This window comes from Leopardus geoffroyi, chromosome E1, assembly GCF_018350155.1.
Source record: "Leopardus geoffroyi isolate Oge1 chromosome E1, O.geoffroyi_Oge1_pat1.0, whole genome shotgun sequence".
Taxonomy (NCBI): Eukaryota; Metazoa; Chordata; class Mammalia; order Carnivora; family Felidae; genus Leopardus; species Leopardus geoffroyi.
In genome coordinates, this window is record NC_059330.1 from 43,965,291 (window position 1) to 43,986,399 (window position 21,109).

The following is a 21,109-nucleotide window of genomic DNA, read 5'->3' on the forward strand; positions in this document are numbered from 1 at the left end:
ATCGCAGATGAACCTTGAGGACACTATGCTAAGTGAAACAAGCCAGATGCAAAAAGACAAATACTGTATGACTCCACTTACGTGAGGTATCTAATGTGGTCAAATTCATGGAGACAGAAAGTAGGATGGTGATCACCAGGGGCTCAGGGGAGGGGGAAATGGGGGGCTAGTGTTTCACGAACATAGAATTTTCAGCTTTCTAAGATGAAAAGGTTCTGGAGATTGGTTACACCACAATGTGAATATACTTAACACCATAGACCTATACACTAAAAATGGTTAAGATGGAAATTCTATATCGTATGTATATTGTCTCCCAGCTCCCAGATACTACTCATTTCTCTGAGGAATATGCATGAAACCTCATATCTCATACGCACGCACACACACACACACACACACACACACACACACACACCTCAATTAATTACTTAAAAAAAAAAAATTCAGAGACTGGTTGGAATCAGAGAATTTGGCCCAGGCTTGCTCAAACTGTTTATTTACAGGGAGTCCTTGGGGCTGTGGCACAGCGGTTAAGTCCAGGACCCCAGTTCCAGCTCAGTCACTCTGGGCCTCTTGCTTAACTCACCCCAGAAAGGCTAAGGCCAAGGGCCAGGCACCTGAAAGAAAGTGCTAGATGAACCCCAGCCCCTTATCACAAACCCCACACCCCAATCAGGATGGCCCTAAGCCCAGGGGAGCTCAGGGGATGGGGAGTGAACAGGAACAGAGTCCAGAGCACCGGCCAGAAGCACTCTCTTCTACCCAGGACCTGGATTTCACTGCAGGAGCCTGCACAGGAGACTCCAGGCCTAAGGAAATGGTCTTGCCTTGAGAGCCTCTAAGAGAGGCCATAAGGTATGACTGATGGGGGTGGAGATAGGGTGCAAAGACCAGGGAGAGCGCATGGCCAGGCTGGAAGGGAGCAAGGGCAAGAGGCAGGAGCACAGAGAGCATAGGTAGACAGACGAAGCTGCTCTCCCATCATGACCCCCTCCGGTGACCCCCTCCGGTGACCCCCTCCGGTTTCCCACTACCCCTAATCTGGGGTAGGATTAGGACAGAAAAGCTCTAGGGAATGTGGTGGTGTTTGGGAGCCCCTGGAACACCCCAGAAGGGACCAGGAGGGTGAGGCCGCACTCACCCTAGACGGGTCTGCTTCACCCAGACATTATGTGTTTGACAAAGGCTGGGAAAGAAAACAGAAATCAGTCACACACTTGGCACCTCCCAGCCCCTAGGACTTCTTCCCCTCCCATATACTGCCAGACTTCCAACCTCCCCACCACCCTTTCTCCAGATTGTGACTCTTTCTCTTATTTGGGGTTGCAGGGGAGCAGCTGGAAGAAAAGAAGGAACCTCTGCCCTGTGTCTTCGCCGCTGACACTCAGACATGGACAAAATGAGCTACATTTTCTCTGCTAATCCCTGCAACCTTCAGAAAGATACCAGCACCATCCCATTGTTCAGATGAGAAAACTGAGGCTCAGGGAAGGTAAGTGACTTGATCCAAGTCACACAGCCAGTCTATCACAGATCTATCTCCAAACCCTGTGCTCTTTCCATTATACTATGCTGTTCACTGCAAGGAGGGAAAAGAACATCCACCGAGAGCTGACCATTGCCCATCTGGTACACACAGCCTCCAGGCCCTGGATCTGTTCCGTCCTATTCTGCAGATCTGCCCAGCCCAAACTGTGCCCACCATGCCTGGGTGTCCGAGGGAGTGAGGCATGACCCGATACCTTCGTAATTGATGCAGCCATTGGCATCCTCTTGCCCAGCCAACAGCTGTTCCACTTCAGCCTCGGTCATCTTCTCTCCTGGGGTCGGAGAAGTAGACTCTGAGTTACAGATGGCCAAGGAGGGACAGGCAAAACCCTAGAACTCCCTTGAGTCTCAAGGCCCAAGGCTCCCCAGGTCTGGGAGGTGGACATCCAAGCTTTGGAAGGGGAGCCAAGGGTCTTAGGTCCCTCCTACTCCCCAAGGCCTCTCCCTTTGCCCTACAGCCAGCACTAGGCAAGCAGACCAGGGCCTCAGTGACTGAAGCAAAGACAAGGACAGGGGCCCTGGGTCCCAGGTCTCAGGCCTCATCCCTGTCTGCTCTCCCAACCTGCTCTCCTCTCCTCCCAAGCCAGCTGAGCAAACCCATTGGGGAAGGTTGGAACAACCCTGGGCCTGGGGAGACAGGGCCTGAATCAGGATGTGATCCTAAGGACGCAAGAGCCCTTGGACACCCCCAACATATGCCACCCGGGCACTTCCCACCCTCCATTCCTCCCACTTGGGCACCACCGGCCTGCATACCCAGGGTGGCAAGGACATGGCGAAGCTCAGCACCCATGACGGTGCCATTGCTCTCCTTGTCGAAAACGCGCAGCCCCTCCACAAAGTCCTCGTAGGTGCCCTGCTCCTTGTTGCGGGAGATGTGCTGCAGGATGGGCAGGAACGTCTCAAAGTCCAGCATCTTGGCATTCATCTCTGTAGGCAGGAAGGAAATAATGTGATGGGAGCAGAGGGTCAGCAGGGGGCCTGGTCCCAGCTCTGCCAGGTCAGGACTGGGGTAGAAGGGGAAAGCCACCATGACTCCCAGCCAGACCTCTCAGTTCCGGGTGGCCAGCTAGGCAGGGGAGCTGAGGGTGGCCGCAGCAGGATCTGAGGGGGCCCAACAGGTCACAGAACCAGGCCTCACCATTTACAAGGTAGACTTGTGACATGTGATAGGCATGTCACAGAGGTAAACCAATAGGATTGCAAAAAAAAAGAATTTTGCAAAATTCTCCCTTTGGGTCTCATTACTAGACCACATTGCCTGGAACAACTCTGAATCAATAATTTTTATAAATTTGCAATCCTTTTGTAACTAACCCACTTCTCCCATGTTGACATGTGTTAAAAAGCTTTAATTTTTAAATACCACAAATGTTGGCAATTCTTTCTTTTATAACAACACAGGAACCTCCAAAAATGGAAGTTCCAAGCATCTTTTAACCTCTAAGCAGGCCTGCTGGTCCTCTGACCCTTTCCTGACCACATCCTTCACCCCACACTGTTGTCTTCACCAGCAAGAGGAGGAGGGGAAGGATCCAGATGGAGCCCAAGAAGCCTCTAGAGATGCATCCCAGCCCCCCACCCAGCTGGGGGCTCTGCCCAGGTCTGCCTGCCCCGCTTAGTACCTACACCTCTCAGAAGGACATGTGTGTTGGAGCAGCTGTTAACCTTACTACCCATACATGACAAGTGATATTCACAAATGGGACACATTCCCTTATATCACTTTTGAAACTCATCCCCCAAAACCTACTGAATGCAAAGGAGCGAAGGAGGCATCATTACAGAGCTCATCTCAAGTCTGCTCCAACTTCTATTAAACAAGTAATTTGCAATCTTTAGTGCTCTGACCCTCATTGGAAACAAGTGGCCACAGGACATTTCAGGGTGGTGACACCTCAACTAAGAGCAACTGGGTGCAGGGGTACGGGCAAGTGGTTCGTGGTCAGATCCCCACCTCACCTCCCTGCACCCTGGGGCATCAGAGGAAGACACTGAAGCAACAGAATGTCACTCCTGCTCTCCAGGAGCTCCGACCTCACAGGGAAAACAAGAACAGCTCTTAACCTGGGGAGGGGGGCTGGTCTTGAAGGGTTAAAGGGGGAGAGGAGAAAGAGCCCCAGGGGCCAGCGGGACAGACACCAGGAGGTGAGCTACAAGGCCCACACTGACCTTCAGGCTTAGGCTTGCCCAGGACACGCAGCACCTCGGCGTTGGTGGGGTTCTGGCCCAGGGCCCGCAGCACGTCCCCACACTGCCCGTAGGTAATCTTCATCTCCCCAGTTGGCGTCCGGTCAAACAACGAGAAAGCCTCTTTGAACTCTGCAGAGAGAAGAGCTGACTGCAGGCCCCTGGGCCAAGGCTGATCAGCCTCCACCCACCTAGGCTGAAGAGCAGGTCAATGTGATTGATAAAACATTTCAGTATTTCCCTTTGGCCATCGTTCCAACCCCTCCTTGGAAGCCACCCCACACCATCTTCTGACAATCAAAGGAGCATCCTGGAGACTACATGACCTGCTCCAGCACTGGGCCTGGGATCTCTTCCATCAGTCATGGTCATATAACCTCAATGTCTCCCCTGCTCCATGGCTCCCATCCATCCACCCTTCCCTGCTGTAGGGGAGGTGCCTGCCTGTGCAAAATTTCAGGGAAATGAAAACAGCACTAGCTCAGAAGTCAGGATTCCTGGGTTCTCATCTTGGCTCTGCTGAGTAGCTTAGAATAAGCCCAGCTAAGACTGTTTCCTTGTGCAAACACAGGGAGTAAGGCTCCACTGTGAGTGTCAAAGGAGGTGGCAGCGTGTGGAGGCACTTTGCAAAGTGATAAGACCTGTTCAAAAGCTGGCTACTATCAGTACTGCCTTTTCCAGGCCAGACAAGCTGACCTGGTAGAGACCGTCAGACCACCCCAGTTCTACCACTGACCTGCATGTGGCCTTGAGCAAACTACTAGCCTTAATCGGCCCTCTTTTTTTTTTTTTTTTTTTTTTTTTTTTTTAGCTCTAAGCAGGAATACAATGTCCACCTGAGTGGGTTGCTGTGGGGATTACCAAGTGCACCAAGCATGCTGTCTAGTGCATTTTAAAGGAATTAACAAATGGTGGCTATTATTGTATTCCCTAGTTCTGGAGCCAGCTCAGAGCTAGGACTCGATTCCTGAAGGTACCAGGTTAGGTATCAAAGAGGCAGGGCTGAATTAAGGCACTCCTGGGCCTTTTGCAAAGAACCTTAATTCCTCATTAATTTGGATTCAACTAGTTCATTACTGGGGATAATCTGGACTGGGAATGGCAAAGAAATGATTTACTAAGCAGATAGATTAACAACATAAACCAAAGAATGCGTGAACCACTTAGGAAGAAAGCTGCTTTAAATCCTCACCATATACGTTAGAAACACTTATTCCTTAGAGGCTGCTTATGGATTATTTACAAATCATTCTGCACATCAAAGCAAGTTCCCCAAGATGTTTACTTGCAAGTCTTTTTTGGGCTTTGTAAGAATTTAAAAAGATAGAAAACCATATGTCTTGCAATTACTGAATAATTGAGTTCAAATTCCATTTCCATTGCTTACTAGCTGTGTGACCTTGGGCAAGTAAATATTTAATCTCCATAAACCTCTCCTCTTCCATAAATGGCACCTACCTCATAGGGTTCTTAAATTACATTCAAATTAAATACAATAACGTATGTTAAAAATCTTAACAAAATGGCCAGCGTATAGTAAATGCTCGAACAATGGTGGTAGTATTATCTTACTACCACTCAACTATGCAATCCTGGCCAGGTCACTTAACCTCACTGAAACTTGGTTTCCTCCTTTGCCAAAAGGAAATAACACCCACCTCACAATTTTGTTAGAAGGATTTAAAAAAAAATTTTTTTTTTTTAACATTTAAGGCAATGAGCATGGCTTCTGGCACAAATTCAGTGCTCAATGAATGTATGTTAGCCGAATCTGAACTCAGACTTTTTGATCTTCTAGTTCATTCAGAAGAGTGAGGTCAGGTTTAATAAAAGGAGTCTCCTCATCAAAGAAGAACATAATGATACTTAGGAGGGTGGAACCTGACAGGGGAAGTAATAAGCACGATGACCTGTGATTTGATCACTTACAACGGACCAAGATCTGCACTAATAATATTGTAAGGATTACCTCATTAATCTTTCAAAAACCTTAGGCTATAAGTATTGTTACCCTCATTTATAGGCCAGTGTGCCCATGACTTCTGACCAAGGATTCATGGCACCAAGAAAATAGTGAGGAGGGAGGAGGAGGAGGGAAGGACCTGCTTTACCTGCTGAACTCCAGCCTGCTGCAGAGTCCTGGTATGCACAGAAACCCCAAACACTGGAGTTTAGGGCTGCTACTAGGTAGAAGACAAAGCCAGCGCGATCACGGGGTGCATGAGAGGTGATGTTCACGGGCCCAGAAGAAACCTTTTCTCAATAGTCTGTAGTAGTCAGGTGCTTACTAGTGCAAAGAGCAAAGGTGGTAATTCCTTCCTACAAGAATATGGAAATCTGGAGAGGGACTGGTAAATCAAGAGTTAGAAGCTAACTCCTATGGGGAAAAAAAAAGCGGCATAAAAAAATGGGGCCAGGGCACCTCATTGGCTCAGTCGGTTGAGCATCGGACTTTGGCTCATGTCATGATCTCTAGGTTTGTGAGTTCTAGCCCCGCATCAGGCTCTCTGCTGTCAACGTGGAGCTGGCTTCAGATCCTCTGTCTCCCTCTCTCTGTGCCCTTCCCTGCTCATGCACCCCCCTCTCTCAAAAATGAATAAACATTTTTTTTAATGGGGCCATATCACCTGGAGAATATAAAGCTAAGACATGCTGAAAAGAGTCACAGAATTTCTGAATTGGAAAGAACCAAATATTACTTTGCCAATAAGAAAATTAAGGTTCAAAAAAGTGACTTGCCAAAAGTCTCGTGGCCAAGAGTGGCAGAATTAGGGCTAATACCAAAATTTCATTCCAAATAACATTATTTCCAGCATAACACAAGAAAACCATCTTCAGCTTCATCAAAGATCAAATGAAGAGCTAGCAAGAGTAAAATTAAAACAGAAACAATTCCGATCCAAAATAAGAAACACCATTTTCAAGGCCAGAGGAATGACAGACTGAAAGGAATTAGGCCACAGCCCTAAAAATCTTCACAGAGGAAAGAGGCAACCAGCCATCCCCCTTGGCTTTGACCATGATTCCCACTTGGAAAATGAAAATTGTGGTCATTAGTTGACTTTCTAGTCCTCGTGAGTACCACTATGCTTGTGTCTACACAAAAGTATATACTTAATTAAAATCCACTAAAGCACAACATAGTATTGCAAGTGTTAGCCTCAGCAATCAGACAACACAAAGAAATAAAAGGCATTCAAATTGGCCAGAAGGAGGTCAAACTTTCACTCTTCGCAGATGACATGATACTCTACATGGAAAACCCAAAAGATTCCCCCAAAAAACCGCTAGAACTGGTCCATAAGTTCAACAAAGTCGCAGGATATAAAATCAATGCACAGAAATTGGTTGCATTCCTATACACCAATAATGAAGCAACAGAAAGAGAAATAGAGGAGTCGATCCCATTTAAAATTGCACCAAAACCCATAAAATACCTAGGAATAAATCTAACCAAAGAGGTGAAAATCTATACACTGAAAACTATAGAAGGCTTATGAAAGAAATCGAAGAAGACACCAAAAAATGGAAAAATATTCCATGCTCCTGCATAAGAAGAACAAATATTGTTAAAATGTCGATACTACCCAAAGCAATCTACATATTCAATGCAATACCTATCAAAATAACACCAGCATTCTTCACAGAGCTAGAACAAATAACCCTAAAATTTGTATGGAACCACAAAAGACCCCAAATAACCAAAGCAATCTTGAAAAAGAAAACCAAAGCAGGAGGCATCATAATTCTGGACTTCAGGTTGTAATACAAAGCTGTAATCATCAAGACAGTATGGTATTGGCACAAGAACAGACATTAGATCAATGGAACAGAATAGAGAACCCCGAAATGGACCCACAAACGTATGGCCAACTAATCTTTGACAAAGCAGGAAAGAATATCCGATGGAATAAGGACAGTCTCTTCAACAAATGGTGCTGGGAAAACTGGCCAGTGACATGCAGAAGAATGAACCTGGACCACTTACACCATACACAAAAATAAACTCAAAATGGATGAAAGACCTAAGTGTAAGACAGGAAACCAACAAAATCCTCGAGGAGAAAGTAGGCAAAAACCTCTTTGATCTTGGCAGCAGAAACTTCTTACTCGACACGTCTCTGGAGGCAAGGGAAACAAAAGCAAAAATGAACTACTGGGACCTCATCAAGATAAAAACCTTCTGCACAGCGAAGGAAACAATCAGCAAAGCTAAAAGGCAACTGATGGAATAGGAGAAGATATTTGCAAACAACAGATCATATAGAGGGTTAGTATCCAAAATCTATAGAGAACTTATCAAACTCAACACCCAAAAAACAAATAATTCAGTGAAGAAATGGACAAAAGACATGAATAGACACTTCTCCAAAGAAGACACCCAGACGGCCAACTGACACATGAAAAAATGCTCAACATCACTCATCATCAGGGACATACAAATCAAAACCACAATGAGATACTCCTTCACACCTGTCAGAACGGCTAACAATAACAACTCAGGCAACAACAGATGTTGGCAAGGATGCGGACAGAAAGGATCTCTTTTGCACTGCTGGTGGGAATGCAAACTGGTGCAGCCACTCTGGAAAACAGTATGGAGGTTCCTCAAAAAATTAAAAATAGAACTACCCTACAACCCAGCAATTTGCACTACTAGGTATTTATCCCAGGGATACAGGTATGCTATTTCGAAGGGACACATGCACCCCCATGTTTATAGCAGCACTATCAACAACAGCCAAAGTATGGAAAGAGCCCAACTGTCCATCGATGGATGAATGGATAAAGAAGACGTGGTATACATATACAATGGAGTATTACTCGGCAATCAAAAAGAATGAAATCTTGCCATTTGCCACTACGTGGATGGAACTAGAGGGTATTATGCTAAGCAAAATTAGTCAGAGAAAGACATATATCATATGACTTCACTCTTATAAGGACTTTAAGATACAAAACAGATGAACATAAGGGAAGGAAAGCAAAAATAATTTTAAAAAGGCGGGGGGGAACATAAGAGACTCTTAAACATGGAGAACAAACAGATAGTTACTGGAGGGGTTGTGGGAGGGGGGATGGGCTAAATGGGTAAGGGGCATTAAGGAATCTACTCCTGAAATCATCATTGCACTATATGCTAACTAACTTGGATGTAAATTTAAAAAATAAATAAAAAGTAAAAAGTAAATAAAATAAAATACACTGAAGTCGATTTTAAGTATTTCGCTGCACCCCAGACTATTGACTGAAAAGTGAGCATCCACAGGGTGTTGCAAAAGCAGAGTCAGATTCAACCCACTAGTTTCAAAATGCATCCACTAGTTCTCATGCCCTGTGTTTGGGTAAACTGGCATCACTTTTTGGAAAGGCAATTTGGCAATAACTATTACAGTTTAAAATGCATGTATCCTTTGACCCCCTGCTAGGAAGTTCCCCTGGGGAAACCATGCCGATACCCCCCAACTGGAAACAGCCTAAAGGTCTAGCACTGCTAGCCTGATTAAATTAAAAGGTGCATCCATTCTTTTTTAGAGAATGTAATTCTTAGGGCGCCTGGGTGGCTCAGTCAGGTAAGCATCCAACTCTTGATTTCGGCTCAGGTCATGAGCTCATGCTTTGTGAGATCGAGCCCTGAGTAGGACTTTGCACTGACAATGCAGAGGCTGCTTGGGATTCTTTCTCTCCCTCTCTCTCTCTGCCCCTACCCACCCAAAATAAATAAATAAACTTAAAAAAAATAAAAGAATGTAATTCTTTTTAAAAATGAAAAATTGTATAAACTATAAAAAGATACCAAGATACAGTATTAAGTAATATATATTATATATTAGTAAATCCAAATATGCATTAAGTAAAGGGTATAGGACAGTACGTATCACATGACTCAATATGTATACATTTTATACATACTGGTATATCACTATATTTTTCTCAAAGGACACGTAGTCTTATCAACAAGGGATTTGGGAGAGGGATCAGCATCAGAGGAAAGCAAAGGGAAAATATTTTTATTTTTCATTATTTATTTTTAAGTAGTATATATATTTTTTAACCATTTGCAGGTATTAGTCTACTTTTTAAAAATATAGTTATGTGCTTAAAATCAAGGGGTTGGATCAGGGGACCTTTCAAGGTCCCTTCCAGCTCCCATGATTTTATGTCCTGGAGGCATCTGGTGGGGAAAACAGAGGGATAAGTTGCAATGGCGGTGAGTCCCAGCTATAAAGCAGGTATCACATGATGAAACATTCCATTCCCAAAACACCAGACTCCTACAGGAGACGGGCAATAATCAGGTCGGAGGGTAGGAGATCTTGACGCTTCTCTTGAAGCTGCACTTAATAAAACTTTATGTCTTCATCAAAGATGGAGAAGGATTGGTGGTGGGGATCACAGGTGGACTAAGCACCCCAAAGTCACCCTTGACCCTTCCCCCTTTAGTGAGTGAGCACCTCAGTGGGCTACAGGGTGAGGGGAGAGGATGCCGGTGACCTAAGGAGGGCTTTCTAATACCAGGAACAGAAACGGGAGTTCTAAATATCTTGAATAGGTTTTGGGGGTGGAGGGGAAAAAAAGACATTTGTGCTGTGCATGTAATATGTTCCAGGCAGTCTGGCAGAATAGGTGGGAATTCCGGTCTGGAATCAGTCTGCCTGAGTTTGAATCCTGGCTCCACTACCAACAGCCTGTGTGAGATTGGGCAAACTACCAAACCTCTCTGTGCCTCAGTGTTATCACTGTAAAATGGGGGGAGTAACAGTCTCTATCTCATCAGGTTGTTGTAAGAGTTAAGTGAGTTAATCCACGTAAAGCACTTAAGAAATAACACATTTAGGGGCATCTGGGTGGGTCAGTCGGTTGAGCATCTGACTCTTGGTTTCCATTCAGGTCATGATCCCGGGGCTCTGTGCTGGGCATGGAGCCTGCTTACATCTCTCCCTCCCTCCCTCTTTCTCTCTCTCTCTCTCTCTCCCCCCACCCCCTCAGACCCTCCCCACCCCCACCCACCCCCACTCCCTCTCTCTCAAAAAAAAAAAAAGAAAGAGAAAGAGAGAGGAAGGAAGGAAGGAAGGAAGGAAGGAAGGACATATCTGTTGTAGTTGAAAATGGGCACACAGAAAACCTTTGGCAAATACAGGTTATCGATGATGATGACAGTGATTACTATTACCTACAACTACTGCTCTCCTTCCTCCTCCTCCTCCTCCTCCTCCTCTTCCAGGAAAGTGCAACAGAGGGTGTATGGGAGGAGGTGGGCTTGTCAGTACTCACCTTCAATCTGGTCAGCAGTGAAGTCTATCTGTGGGGAGGGAAACACAGGAATGAAGGCTGAGACTGCCGAAGGCTCCCGAAGCACAAGTGGCCTCCGCCATTGCAGTCGGAGTCACCTCCCACAGGTCACCAATAAGCAGGGCAGGAGACTGAGCACAGAACCCAGCCTCCTGACTAGGAGCCACGGCTCACAGGCTATCACATAGGGCAGCCACCAGAGCTCCGTCAGGACCATTTGTGAAGCCATGGCTCACAATGAGAGGGAAAGAGAGAAAGAGAAGTATGCTAGATAATGTTAGAACCTATGCTGACTCCCTATTGTAATTTCTTTGGGTCAAATGTAAATAATTCCTCATCCCAGCCGGCAAGAAACCACACTCACTTTCATCCCTACTCCACAATCCACCCGTAATCCCTCTCCCACCGCCCACCGCTCCTCACCCTCAGCCTCCCTTTCCCACTGGCGATCCACCTCCTCCAATCACGCCTTCTCTTTCTGCGCCCCATTCCACCCCCACCTCTCCCTCTTAGGCACTGGGACAGCAAGACTAGTTTGGGTGGACCCTTGATGTTTCATAACCTGGGTCCTGCCTCTAGGTGTCCCCAGGCGGGGGGCCCCTTGAGGCCAGGGTTCCCAAGGGGCAGGCATTTCTGCTACTGTTCACAGAAATGCCTGGCACAGGGTAGAGGCTCAAAGACTATTTGTTGAGCAAACGAATACATTTTGGGTTCGCCCCCACAACTCATGATAATCCGATGCTGAGTACAGAAGAGGCAGGTGGGAAGCTCTGAAAATGAATGGCAATGAACAAGCATGAGTCATCATTGTAATTTGGGATTTTGTGTGTCACTTCATCGTCCTTATCTACCACCACCCTCCCAGTGGCGGTGGTAACCACTCCTGGCATATCTTCAAGGACAGCCATTTCTAGTCCTAACTCTGCCACTTGTGATGTGTCCCCCCCCCACTTCTGCCCCCCGCAGGCTGACCTCCATTAATGAGGACTTCCGGGGGTGACTGGAAGGAGCTAGGAGAGCGGAGGAGGGGTTACAGTGGGTTGGGAAGGAAACTGGCTGTGACCAGGAACGGGCTTTGGCGAAGGTGGGGTTGGTCAGGAAGGTAAAGGAACCCCTAAAATAGGGTAAAGGATGCTTTGCATGAACTTTCTGAGGAAATGGTGTGGTTGCCTTACATCGTAATGTGTTAAGCCCCAGGAGTAAATGTGTAAGAGAAATTAGTATGAAAACATAAAATCAGAATATATAACCACACATTTTGGGCTTAAGTTTACTTTCGTTCTATCTTTGAGCGAAGAGTCTTCTTTTTTTTTTTTTCAATGTTTATTTATTCTTTTTTTTTTTTTTTTAATTTTTTTTTTCAACGTTTATTTATTTTTGGGACAGAGAGAGACAGAGCATGAACGGGGGAGGGGCAGATAGAGAGGGAGACACAGAATCGGAAACAGGCTCCAGGCTCTGAGCCATCAGCCCAGAGCCTGACGCGGGGCTCGAACTCCCGGACCGCGAGATCGTGACCTGGCTGAAGTCGGACGCTTAACCGACTGCGCCACCCAGGCGCCCCTGAGTGAAGAGTCTTCTAAGCAAAGGAACCGGAGAAGTACAATAATAGGGGAAACCGTCCTCATGAAGGATACATAAATTCTTTTTTCACTTTAAAGCAATTTCAACAACCCTCAGGATGGGAAGCTCCAGACATGGGAAAGAGGACTTCAACCAGGGGTGAGAAACTGGGGGAGGTGGGTAGATGGAGAGAAGTGACAGGCCAAAGAGACTGGGAGGGCGGCTCTGATCTGAGATCACTAGGCACCTGCCATGCAGATGTCAGGGACCAGGCTGCCCCACAGGAGTAGTGCATTATCAGAACAAATCAGAAATAAAAGCATCCTGGGGCCTGGGTGGCTCAGTCGGTTGAGCATCCGACTCTGGATTTGGGCTGGGGTCATGATCCCAGGTTCATGGGATGGAGCCCCTGTCACACTCTAAGCTCAGTGTGGTTCTCTCTCTCTCTCTCTCTCTCTATCCCTATGCCTCTCCCCTGCTCACACTTGTGGGCTTGCGCGCTCTCTCTCTCTCTCTCAAAAACTAAAAATAAAGTCATCATCCCTGTTTGTCTCTTTATTTTTTAAAAAAATTGTTTTTTAAAGAAATAAAAGCATCCTGATGGGGGTGGGAGATAGTCAGCTTTTCTTGCTAGGCTCTGCCCATAGTGGGAGTAATGAATGACCCAGGGACTTTCAAGGTCTTACACTATTGCCTTCACGTGGACCCTAACCAAGCCCAGGGACGTGCAACGGCCTCCGTTTCTTGGCCAACCCAGTTCTGCTTGACTCCTGACCCTTGTAGTGATTACCATAGATCAACCTCAGGTCCCTGGCACAACTGCAAGGTCTCGGGGGGCTGTGGGTGCTGGGAGGAACACTGAGAGGGCCAGGGAGGGTCATCCAAATTAGAACCCAGAGTTTCAGTTTCCCTGCCTCCTCGTCACAGAACCCAGTCCTGAGCTCTTATTTTGATCTAATCCCTCGCCACCCCCAGACCTGCCCTAGTGGCTATCCCCAGAGGCCCACCACTCCCAACCTGTTATTAATAGCTCTTCATACCAGTAGCACTTGACCTCTTACATTCTGGTGCCAAGGCTCAGAACTGCTTCACTCTCCAGAGGCCTCTGACTCCTCCCTCCTCTGCCCATCCCCTCCCAGTCCCATTCCTTCAGCAGCTGGGCCAGACAGCTGGGAGGCCTAAAGTGACTGAGTCAGCAGGCAGAGCCTACACCAGCTCCAGGGAGAGGAACCTTCCAGTGCGAGGGGGAGCAGGGAGGGCAGAGAGGGCAGAGGGCCGGGGCAGCAGAGGGAACCAGGTCCCACTCCCTCACCAGGTTAGAGGGAGGCTCTCAGCCTGGGAGGGGCCAGTTCCCTGCACACTCCAGCCAGGAGCCCAGGCTGAGGCCACCGAGAAAGGGAACCACCTGGGGAGGGGAGGGGAGGGGAGAGGGAAGCAGGCCTCCTCTCCCTTATCTGGAGCCTCTCTGCCCCCATCGCCCACCCACTGCAAGGGTCTTACAGACGAAGCCTCTCCCAGACCCCCTGCTTCCTCACTGCTTAAATCACTTACTCCAAGTTGCGTGGGCAGTTATCATTATGTGTCTCTTCTCCAGAAAGATATTGTACTACTACCTCTGAGAAAAGGGCCAGTCTCTTTTTCTTTGCTATGGTGGCTCCCCCAGTGCCTTAAAATTTAAGGCTGAATGGTCAGTTGGTTGTACCTCCCTGCCATTCCCAACTCTGCTGGGTAAATTTGGGGTGACAGAGCAGAAATCCATTGCTGAGGGGAAAGACCTACAACCCCAAATACCCCTCACCAGCTCCAACACCGGCTCCCTTGCCCCACGCACTGTGATGTGGGGCATGGACGCCACAGCCCTCATGCCAGTCCAGTCTCCAGGAAGTAGATCTCTAAGGTCCAGGACAGAAAGGATCCTGAATTTCATCCCCACCTCCATCCCAGTGGCGGAGGCTCACTCACCTTTACACTCTTGGGGTCAAAGGCAGGTTCCTTGGGGGGTTCAGGAGCTGGGGCAGGGGCTGGGGCTGGGGCGGCCTTGGCTGCTTCCTTCTTAGGCTCAGGCTTCTTGGGAGGCATGTTGTCTTGCTAGGATCTTCAGTGGAGGTGGGAGCTAGGAAGGAATCAAGAGATGTGGCGCCTGGGAGATGAGACAGGAGGCCGGGCCGCCTCCCTCCCCTTTTATCCTGGGCAGGAGCCCCCACAGAGGGGCTGGGTGAGAGCAAGAGCAACTGTTCTGACTATAAAAGGAAGAAACACCGGCAGGGTACAGCTGACAACTGTGTATTGTCACCAGGTTTGGGGCGACAAGCCCCCCTCCCCCACCGCCCCTTCCCTCCACACCTCACACTCCTCCTGGCCTCCACCTCTGGGACAGGCTGATCCCTTCCTGCCAATCAGTGGAAACCCAGAGGGGCCAGGAAAACAGACCCTCTCGAAAATGCCAGAGTCCAGCCAGAGAGATGAGCTGACTTGAGCAGTTGATAACCCTCACACAAAGCCCAGGGGAGGGTAAGGCTTTTTTTAGCCCCTCCTGAGCAGAGGCAGCCCACTGCGCATTCCTTTTAGGCCAGGCTCCTTTAAGCTGAGAGCCACTCTCAGGCCTCGGCTCTGCCTCTGGGCTGGAGCCCTGAAGCAACAGCTGGTCCAGTCAACCCACACTGTCCCCACACCCTCCCTATCCACAGGGTAAAGCCCTCCATCCTCCAGAGCAGGCAACCCAGGAGCTGCACCGATGTCGAGTCCCTGGGTTTATCTGCCCTCACCCCACCAACCTCAATCATGCCTTCAACAAGTACTGAGCACTGAACTTGTGCTTGGGGCGGGGGGGGGGGGGGGGGGCCTTGGGGGGGGTCTTAGGTGAGAGGCAGGGAGGTGTGGCTGAAAGTCAACGAGACTGGAGGTCAGAGAACTTGGGTCTTGTCACTACACCTCTCACTCTGTGCCCCTGGACTCTGTGTGTGTGTGCATGTGCAGGTGTGTGTGTGGTGCTTACTGTGTACCAGGTACTGTTAGGTGCTGTCATATAAAATCTCATTACACCTTTGCCACAATACTATAAAATAAATATTACTCCTCTTTTGCACCTGGGGAGATTGAAACCAAAGGTGGTCAGGTAACAGGGTCACTCAGCTAATTAGCTATGAGCTGGATTACAACCCAGGTGTGTCCGATTCTAAAGTTTATGCTTAAATCATTGATAGCATAATCCCATTTATGGGGACGGGCGTGCGCGCACACAGATATGTTTGTGTTCATCGGAAAGCTCAGGATGGATACACAGTAAACTGGTAGGAAGAAACACCCCTGGGATCCTGGGGCGGGGAGGGGGTTGAGGAAGGGAACAGGACGGCAGTTTGTAGCTTTGTACTTTTTTCACTTCCTATATAAATGGAAATTTTTATAACGAGCATGTGCTGTTTTTGTAAAAAACGTTGAAAGTCTATAAAGTGTTCAGAAAACTCATCCACCGCACAGAATTGCTTTCAGCTGAACTTTAAGACTCTACAGTTCAGAGGATAAGGAGAGACCAAGCTGAGAGCAGAAAAGTCCGGTTGACTTGCCTATAAAACAGGATTGCTAGACTCCCACAACACCGGCTCCCTACCAGCTCCTAAGCCTGCAAATCCAGGCGTCGGGAGCCCGCACCAGCCCATTCTCCAGGCTCCCCAAGCCCAGGCTCCATTTGCCAGATCTTTCCTAGACGAAAGGGCCCTTAGAGTTGCTCTTATCCTACCTGGTTTTGTAGGTGAAGAACCTAATGCCCAGGGAGACTTTTAAGCAGCCTCAAGACGTTCAGGTATTTATAGGCACAGCTGAGCCAGCTAATTCTGGCCCCCGGTGTGTGGCGCTCTTACCCCACCCTACCGCTCCCGTAGCCTAGGTGTGCTTTCACCACTGGTAAGCAGAGAAGCCTTCAAAGGAAACTGAGGCAGGAAAAGGGGCCAGACTCGCCCAAGGGGGAACGCAAACCCTAGGCCAGTCCTGGTCCCGTCTGGGACAGCAAGCAGCTGCTAGCTCTTTCACCTCACCCACCCCTTTTCTGCCTCACCTTCGCTCTTCCTTTGCGGTACCTGTTTCCCAGGGCCTCCCCTTGCCCCCTTCCCTTTTCCCTGTCTGTCCCTTCCCTGACTTCCTCATTCCCCACGGGCTTGGGGGCCCAGGTTGTTGATAAGGAGGAAGGAGGAGAGTGGAAGCCCAGCCTCTCCCCTCCTCTACTCCCACTGCAGCCCCTTCCTGGACCAGGTGTGCTGCAGGGTTTGTGAAGACACAGGGCCTGGGGTTTGGTGGAAGGCTGCAAGCCAGAAGCTGGAAGACCCAGACACTAGCCCTGACCTTGCCAGCCACTCCCCCTCTCTGGGCCTCAGCTTGCTTATCTCTAAAATGAGAGATAATCAGGAGCTTTCAAACAGTTTTCAACAGACACCCAATGCTTCCTTAACTTGCTTCCGGCTGTAAAGGACGCAGAGAGGCCAGGTTCGGAGCTCCCCCTGCCATTTCAGCCAGCAGCACTCCTGTGTGTTTTATGTACCAGGGCCCCAGGATCATTTTCTAAGAAAGTATTCTATGGTTTAAGAGTCTAAAAATAACCACTGAATGGGATGATCTCATACGTCCCCTTCCAGTTAAGAAATAGGTTATTCTAACCATTCTAGCAAGAAGTTTGATCCTCAAAAGAAAGAGTTGGGGGGCGCCTGGGTGGCTCAGTCGGCTAAGCGTCAGACTCTCAATTTCAGCTCAGGTCATGATCTCACTGTTCATGGATTCGAGCCCCACATCGGGCTCTGTGCTGACAGTGCAGAGCCTGCTTGAGATTCTCTCTCTTCCTCTCTCTGCTGTCTCTCTCTCTCAAAATAAATAAAATAAACTTTTTTAAAAAGCGAGAGAGTCGAGCATTTCCTTTAATTTCATTTATCTTTTTGTTTTTCTTTTCTTTAAAAATATTTTTTTTACATTTATTTATTTTTGAGAGACAGAGTGAGACAGAACATGAGGGGAGAGGGGCAGAGAGAGAAGGAGACACAGAATCCAAAGCAGGCCCCAGGCTCTGAGCAAGCGTTCAGCACAGAGCCTGCCGCAGGGCTCAAACGCACAAACCATGAGATCATGACCTGAGCCGAAGTTGGACACTCAACTGACTGAGCCACCCAGGCGCCCTTTCTTTTTTCTTTTCCTTTTTTTTTTTTTTTTTTAATTCTAAGGAGGAGTAAAATATCCAACCTGCTTGGGAACAGAACTATGAGGTTAGAAAACTGGGAAAACCGAATGGGGCTCACTGAACATCCAGACATGGAAAGGGTGTGGTGGGGGGGGAGGGCTTTAGAGGCAGACAAGCATAGGGCTGAATCCCCATTTTGCATTTCCTAATCTTGGGCCCAGCACCCTAAGGACCTTCAACAATAAACATTTCCTTCTCAAGCTGTTGTGAGATCTGTATGAAATATCGTAAGCAAGGCACCACAAACCATCCCTCGCACACTGGAAACACTTCTGGCTGTGAATTTCATTTTGCTTTCCCAGGCAGATGAAGCTAGACAAGTGTTCAGGTTTCTCAGACTTTCCAGAAGGAATTCCAGAAGAGGGGACCACAGGGGGAGGCACAGGTAAGGCAGCGGAGGCTACTGGGATTATAAAGTGTAGGTTTAGGAAAGAGGAAGAAGTGGAAGGGAATGGGGGAGGGAGAAGGATGGCAGCTGGGTACCCACAGTGTGACATATTTTGTGGCTCAGAAAGCATGTAGCAAGTCCCTGGGGCCAGGAGGCCTGCCTGTCAGCCACACTCAGACGAGGTGCCAGCCTGCCTGAAACCTTAGGCCACAAGCACTCCAGCAGGAGAGGAGACACTCCTCAAACCAGTTTCTGATTCTCTTTGAGCAACACCAGCTAAAAAAGTATCTGGCACTTCAGCAGCAGCGAGAGGAGAGTGTGGTTTTCCAGAAAGAGCCATGCATCAAGAATCAAGACACCAGAGGCTGGCCTTGCTATTACCATAGCTCATGATGCCCACGGTTCACAAGGGCCCATTACTGGAGTCAGAGGGTTCACTTTTATGGTCCCCATTCTGCTTCACGGTCACTGACTTTTACCTTCCTGTCCATCCAGAGTATCCTGCACAGGATCTGTGACAGTGCCCACCACCACCACCCCCACCCTCCCCGCCCAATACATGTGGACCAATTAGAGCAAAGGAAAGAGAGAAGGAAAGAAGAGGCAGGGTGTGAAGAGGCGAGCGTGGCAGCGGGTCCTGGCAGCCTAACCGGTGCCTCTGGGAGGCTTCGAATGGTTCCTGAGCCAGAGCTGTGCCGGCACACTCAGATGCTCCCACTGGAAGGACTTCAAACTCAGTAGATGGAAAACGCAGGACAGAATTTCACACCAACCCATTTATGCCCCATGTCAAATTCAGAGACAGATGCACAGAGAACTGACATCAGGCCTCCTTTAGGCTGGGCTTACGCACGCTCACTCACCCTTCTCCCTTCCCCTCTAACCACGCAGGGCCTGTGTCCTGTCCTGAAAGAGATCCATCAGAGTCTCCTGCCTGGGATCAAATGCTGCTGACAGCAGGCCTGGCTCTTAATGCCTTGTCCTAGTCACCCCTCCCTCCTCTCTTCTGGCCAGTGGCTCATAAACTAGACATCACGGGGCAACGCCCTGGCCAACACTAATCTGTCCCCATACAGGGCACTGGGTAAATCGGCAGAGGGTAAGAGAGACCACTCAGGTGCCAGAATGCCTGGGTTAGAGTCCTGACTCAGTTAGTTAAGCCAGCTAATTAACTTCTTTATGTCTCAGTTTCCCATCTATAAAATGGGGCAGCCAATACAACCTCAGAGAGTTAAATGAGTTAATGTGGGTGACATTAGAACACACAGTGGCTCAGAACAGTGTCTAACACAGAGCAAGTGCTCAAAATCCTTGAGTTTGCCTCCTGATTGAAAGCTTGAAAGCCCAAGAAGCAGTGTGGTTGCTGCTCCCTCTTCCAAGGTCAACAGCAGAAGAATTATACAGAGAAATACACCAACAAGAAATGAAGAGAACTGTGAGAAGCCGCTTGGATGAAGGGGAGCCCTATTTGAACTGGTGTGTGTGTGTGTGTGTGTGTGTGTGTGTGTGTGGCAGAGAGATGTGGCCAGGCATGGCTGTGGAACAACAACAACAACAAAAAAGAGCTCTGGGGTCCTGATCTGTCTTTCCCTCCACTATTGCCTTCGAACATGCAATGATGCCCCATCACCTGTGTGACTCAACTCTATGATCCAGGTGCTGGTTAGGGTAACATCAGGGCACTGAAGATGTACTGTGCTTGTAAAGAACTGATAAAAAAAACAGCGAGGGGGCAACTGAACTTTGGACAGTTGTTTTCTCCCTCATCCCCTAAAATCTCAGGACAGATGAATTACAATTTAAAAAGTGTCTCTCTTGGGGCACCTGAGTGGCTCAGTCAGTTAAATGTCTGACTTTGGCTCAGGACATGACCTCATGGTTCATAGGTTCTAGCCCTGTGTCGGGCTCTGTGCTGACAGTTCGAAGCCTGGAGCCTGCTTCCAGTTCTATGTCTCCCTTTCTCTCTGCTCCTTCCCCACTCATTCTCTCTCTCTCTTTCTCTCTCTCAAAAATAAACATTTTTAAAAAAGGCAAAGGAATAGAAAAGCTAGGAAATACAGGGGATAGAGGTAGAAGGGCTTCGTGGTTTAGAAGGGCAATCAAGCTGAGTAGACATCTGACAGAAATCTCACCCGAGTTCAGGAGAGACATGAATAAAGAGGTTCCCTGAAGCATGATTTACGGTGGCAGGAGGTGGAAGCAATGTGGGTCTCCATCACTGAGACCATGCCACATGTCAGTTAGAAGCAAAAGATTAGATGTATACCCAGAAGAAACACAGTGATGCGTAAGAAGCTGAATAAGATGTAAACCACAATAACATTTCTATAAATTTAAAATACCTGCATATAATCTCACTGATGGCACACTGCATATGAATGTGCCACAACTCAAGCTCCAAGGAAAGAAAACACTTATTTGCAACTCAGCTAGCTAGATAGGTACAAGAATTTCTGCTACAATTGAAGCCACTCACAATGCAAATTAATACACATTTCTCTAACATAAATATGCAGATTTTAATCAACAGCATTATGTAAACGGGCTGCAAAAATGGCAAGAAAAGTTTAAATGTTTCGTTGATATTAATAAATTTAGAGTTCCTTTTCAATTTATGCAATATCTCCTTGAATTTCATGTTGGTAATACTGAGTTGACACAGAGTTAGTGAATTTACTTAACTTGGACATACTTTTGATACTGATTTGCTTTTGCTTCAAAGTCAAATCAATTCTTTTAAAATAGATGAAGCAATTTTGTCCATTAAGAGGCAAATATTAGAGGAAAGTGATTTTTTTTGTACTTGAGTCAGGTATTGGAAAATTTTACAGTACACTCGAAACAACTTAGTATGTGCATCTACTTTTTCAACTGTGAAATTACAAAATCTAAATACAGATCGAGTA

At 47.7% G+C, this 21,109-nt stretch overlaps 1 protein-coding gene across 4 annotated transcripts in view; it reads right to left on the reverse strand.

The window, feature by feature from the left end:
* Positions 1 to 483: 483 nt before the first annotated feature.
* MYL4 (myosin light chain 4) overlaps positions 484 to 21,109 on the reverse strand; it is a 30,541-nt gene continuing 9,915 nt past the window's right edge. For 3 of the 4 annotated variants that reach the window (XM_045489293.1, XM_045489291.1, XM_045489292.1), the window contains 7 exons: positions 14,560 to 14,710; positions 11,017 to 11,044; positions 3,724 to 3,873; positions 2,308 to 2,481; positions 1,746 to 1,823; positions 1,145 to 1,189; positions 484 to 620 (listed from right to left, as the gene is read on the reverse strand). In XM_045489293.1, coding sequence (XP_045345249.1) covers positions 1,161 to 1,189; positions 1,746 to 1,823; positions 2,308 to 2,481; positions 3,724 to 3,873; positions 11,017 to 11,044; positions 14,560 to 14,676 — 576 coding nt within the window. In that variant the 5' untranslated portion in view covers positions 14,677 to 14,710 and the 3' untranslated portion in view covers positions 484 to 620; positions 1,145 to 1,160. Of the gene's footprint in view, positions 621 to 1,144; positions 1,190 to 1,745; positions 1,824 to 2,307; positions 2,482 to 3,723; positions 3,874 to 11,016; positions 11,045 to 14,559; positions 14,711 to 14,940; positions 15,058 to 21,109 lie in introns of those variants that run through there. The other variant, XM_045489295.1, reaches the window with a different exon arrangement.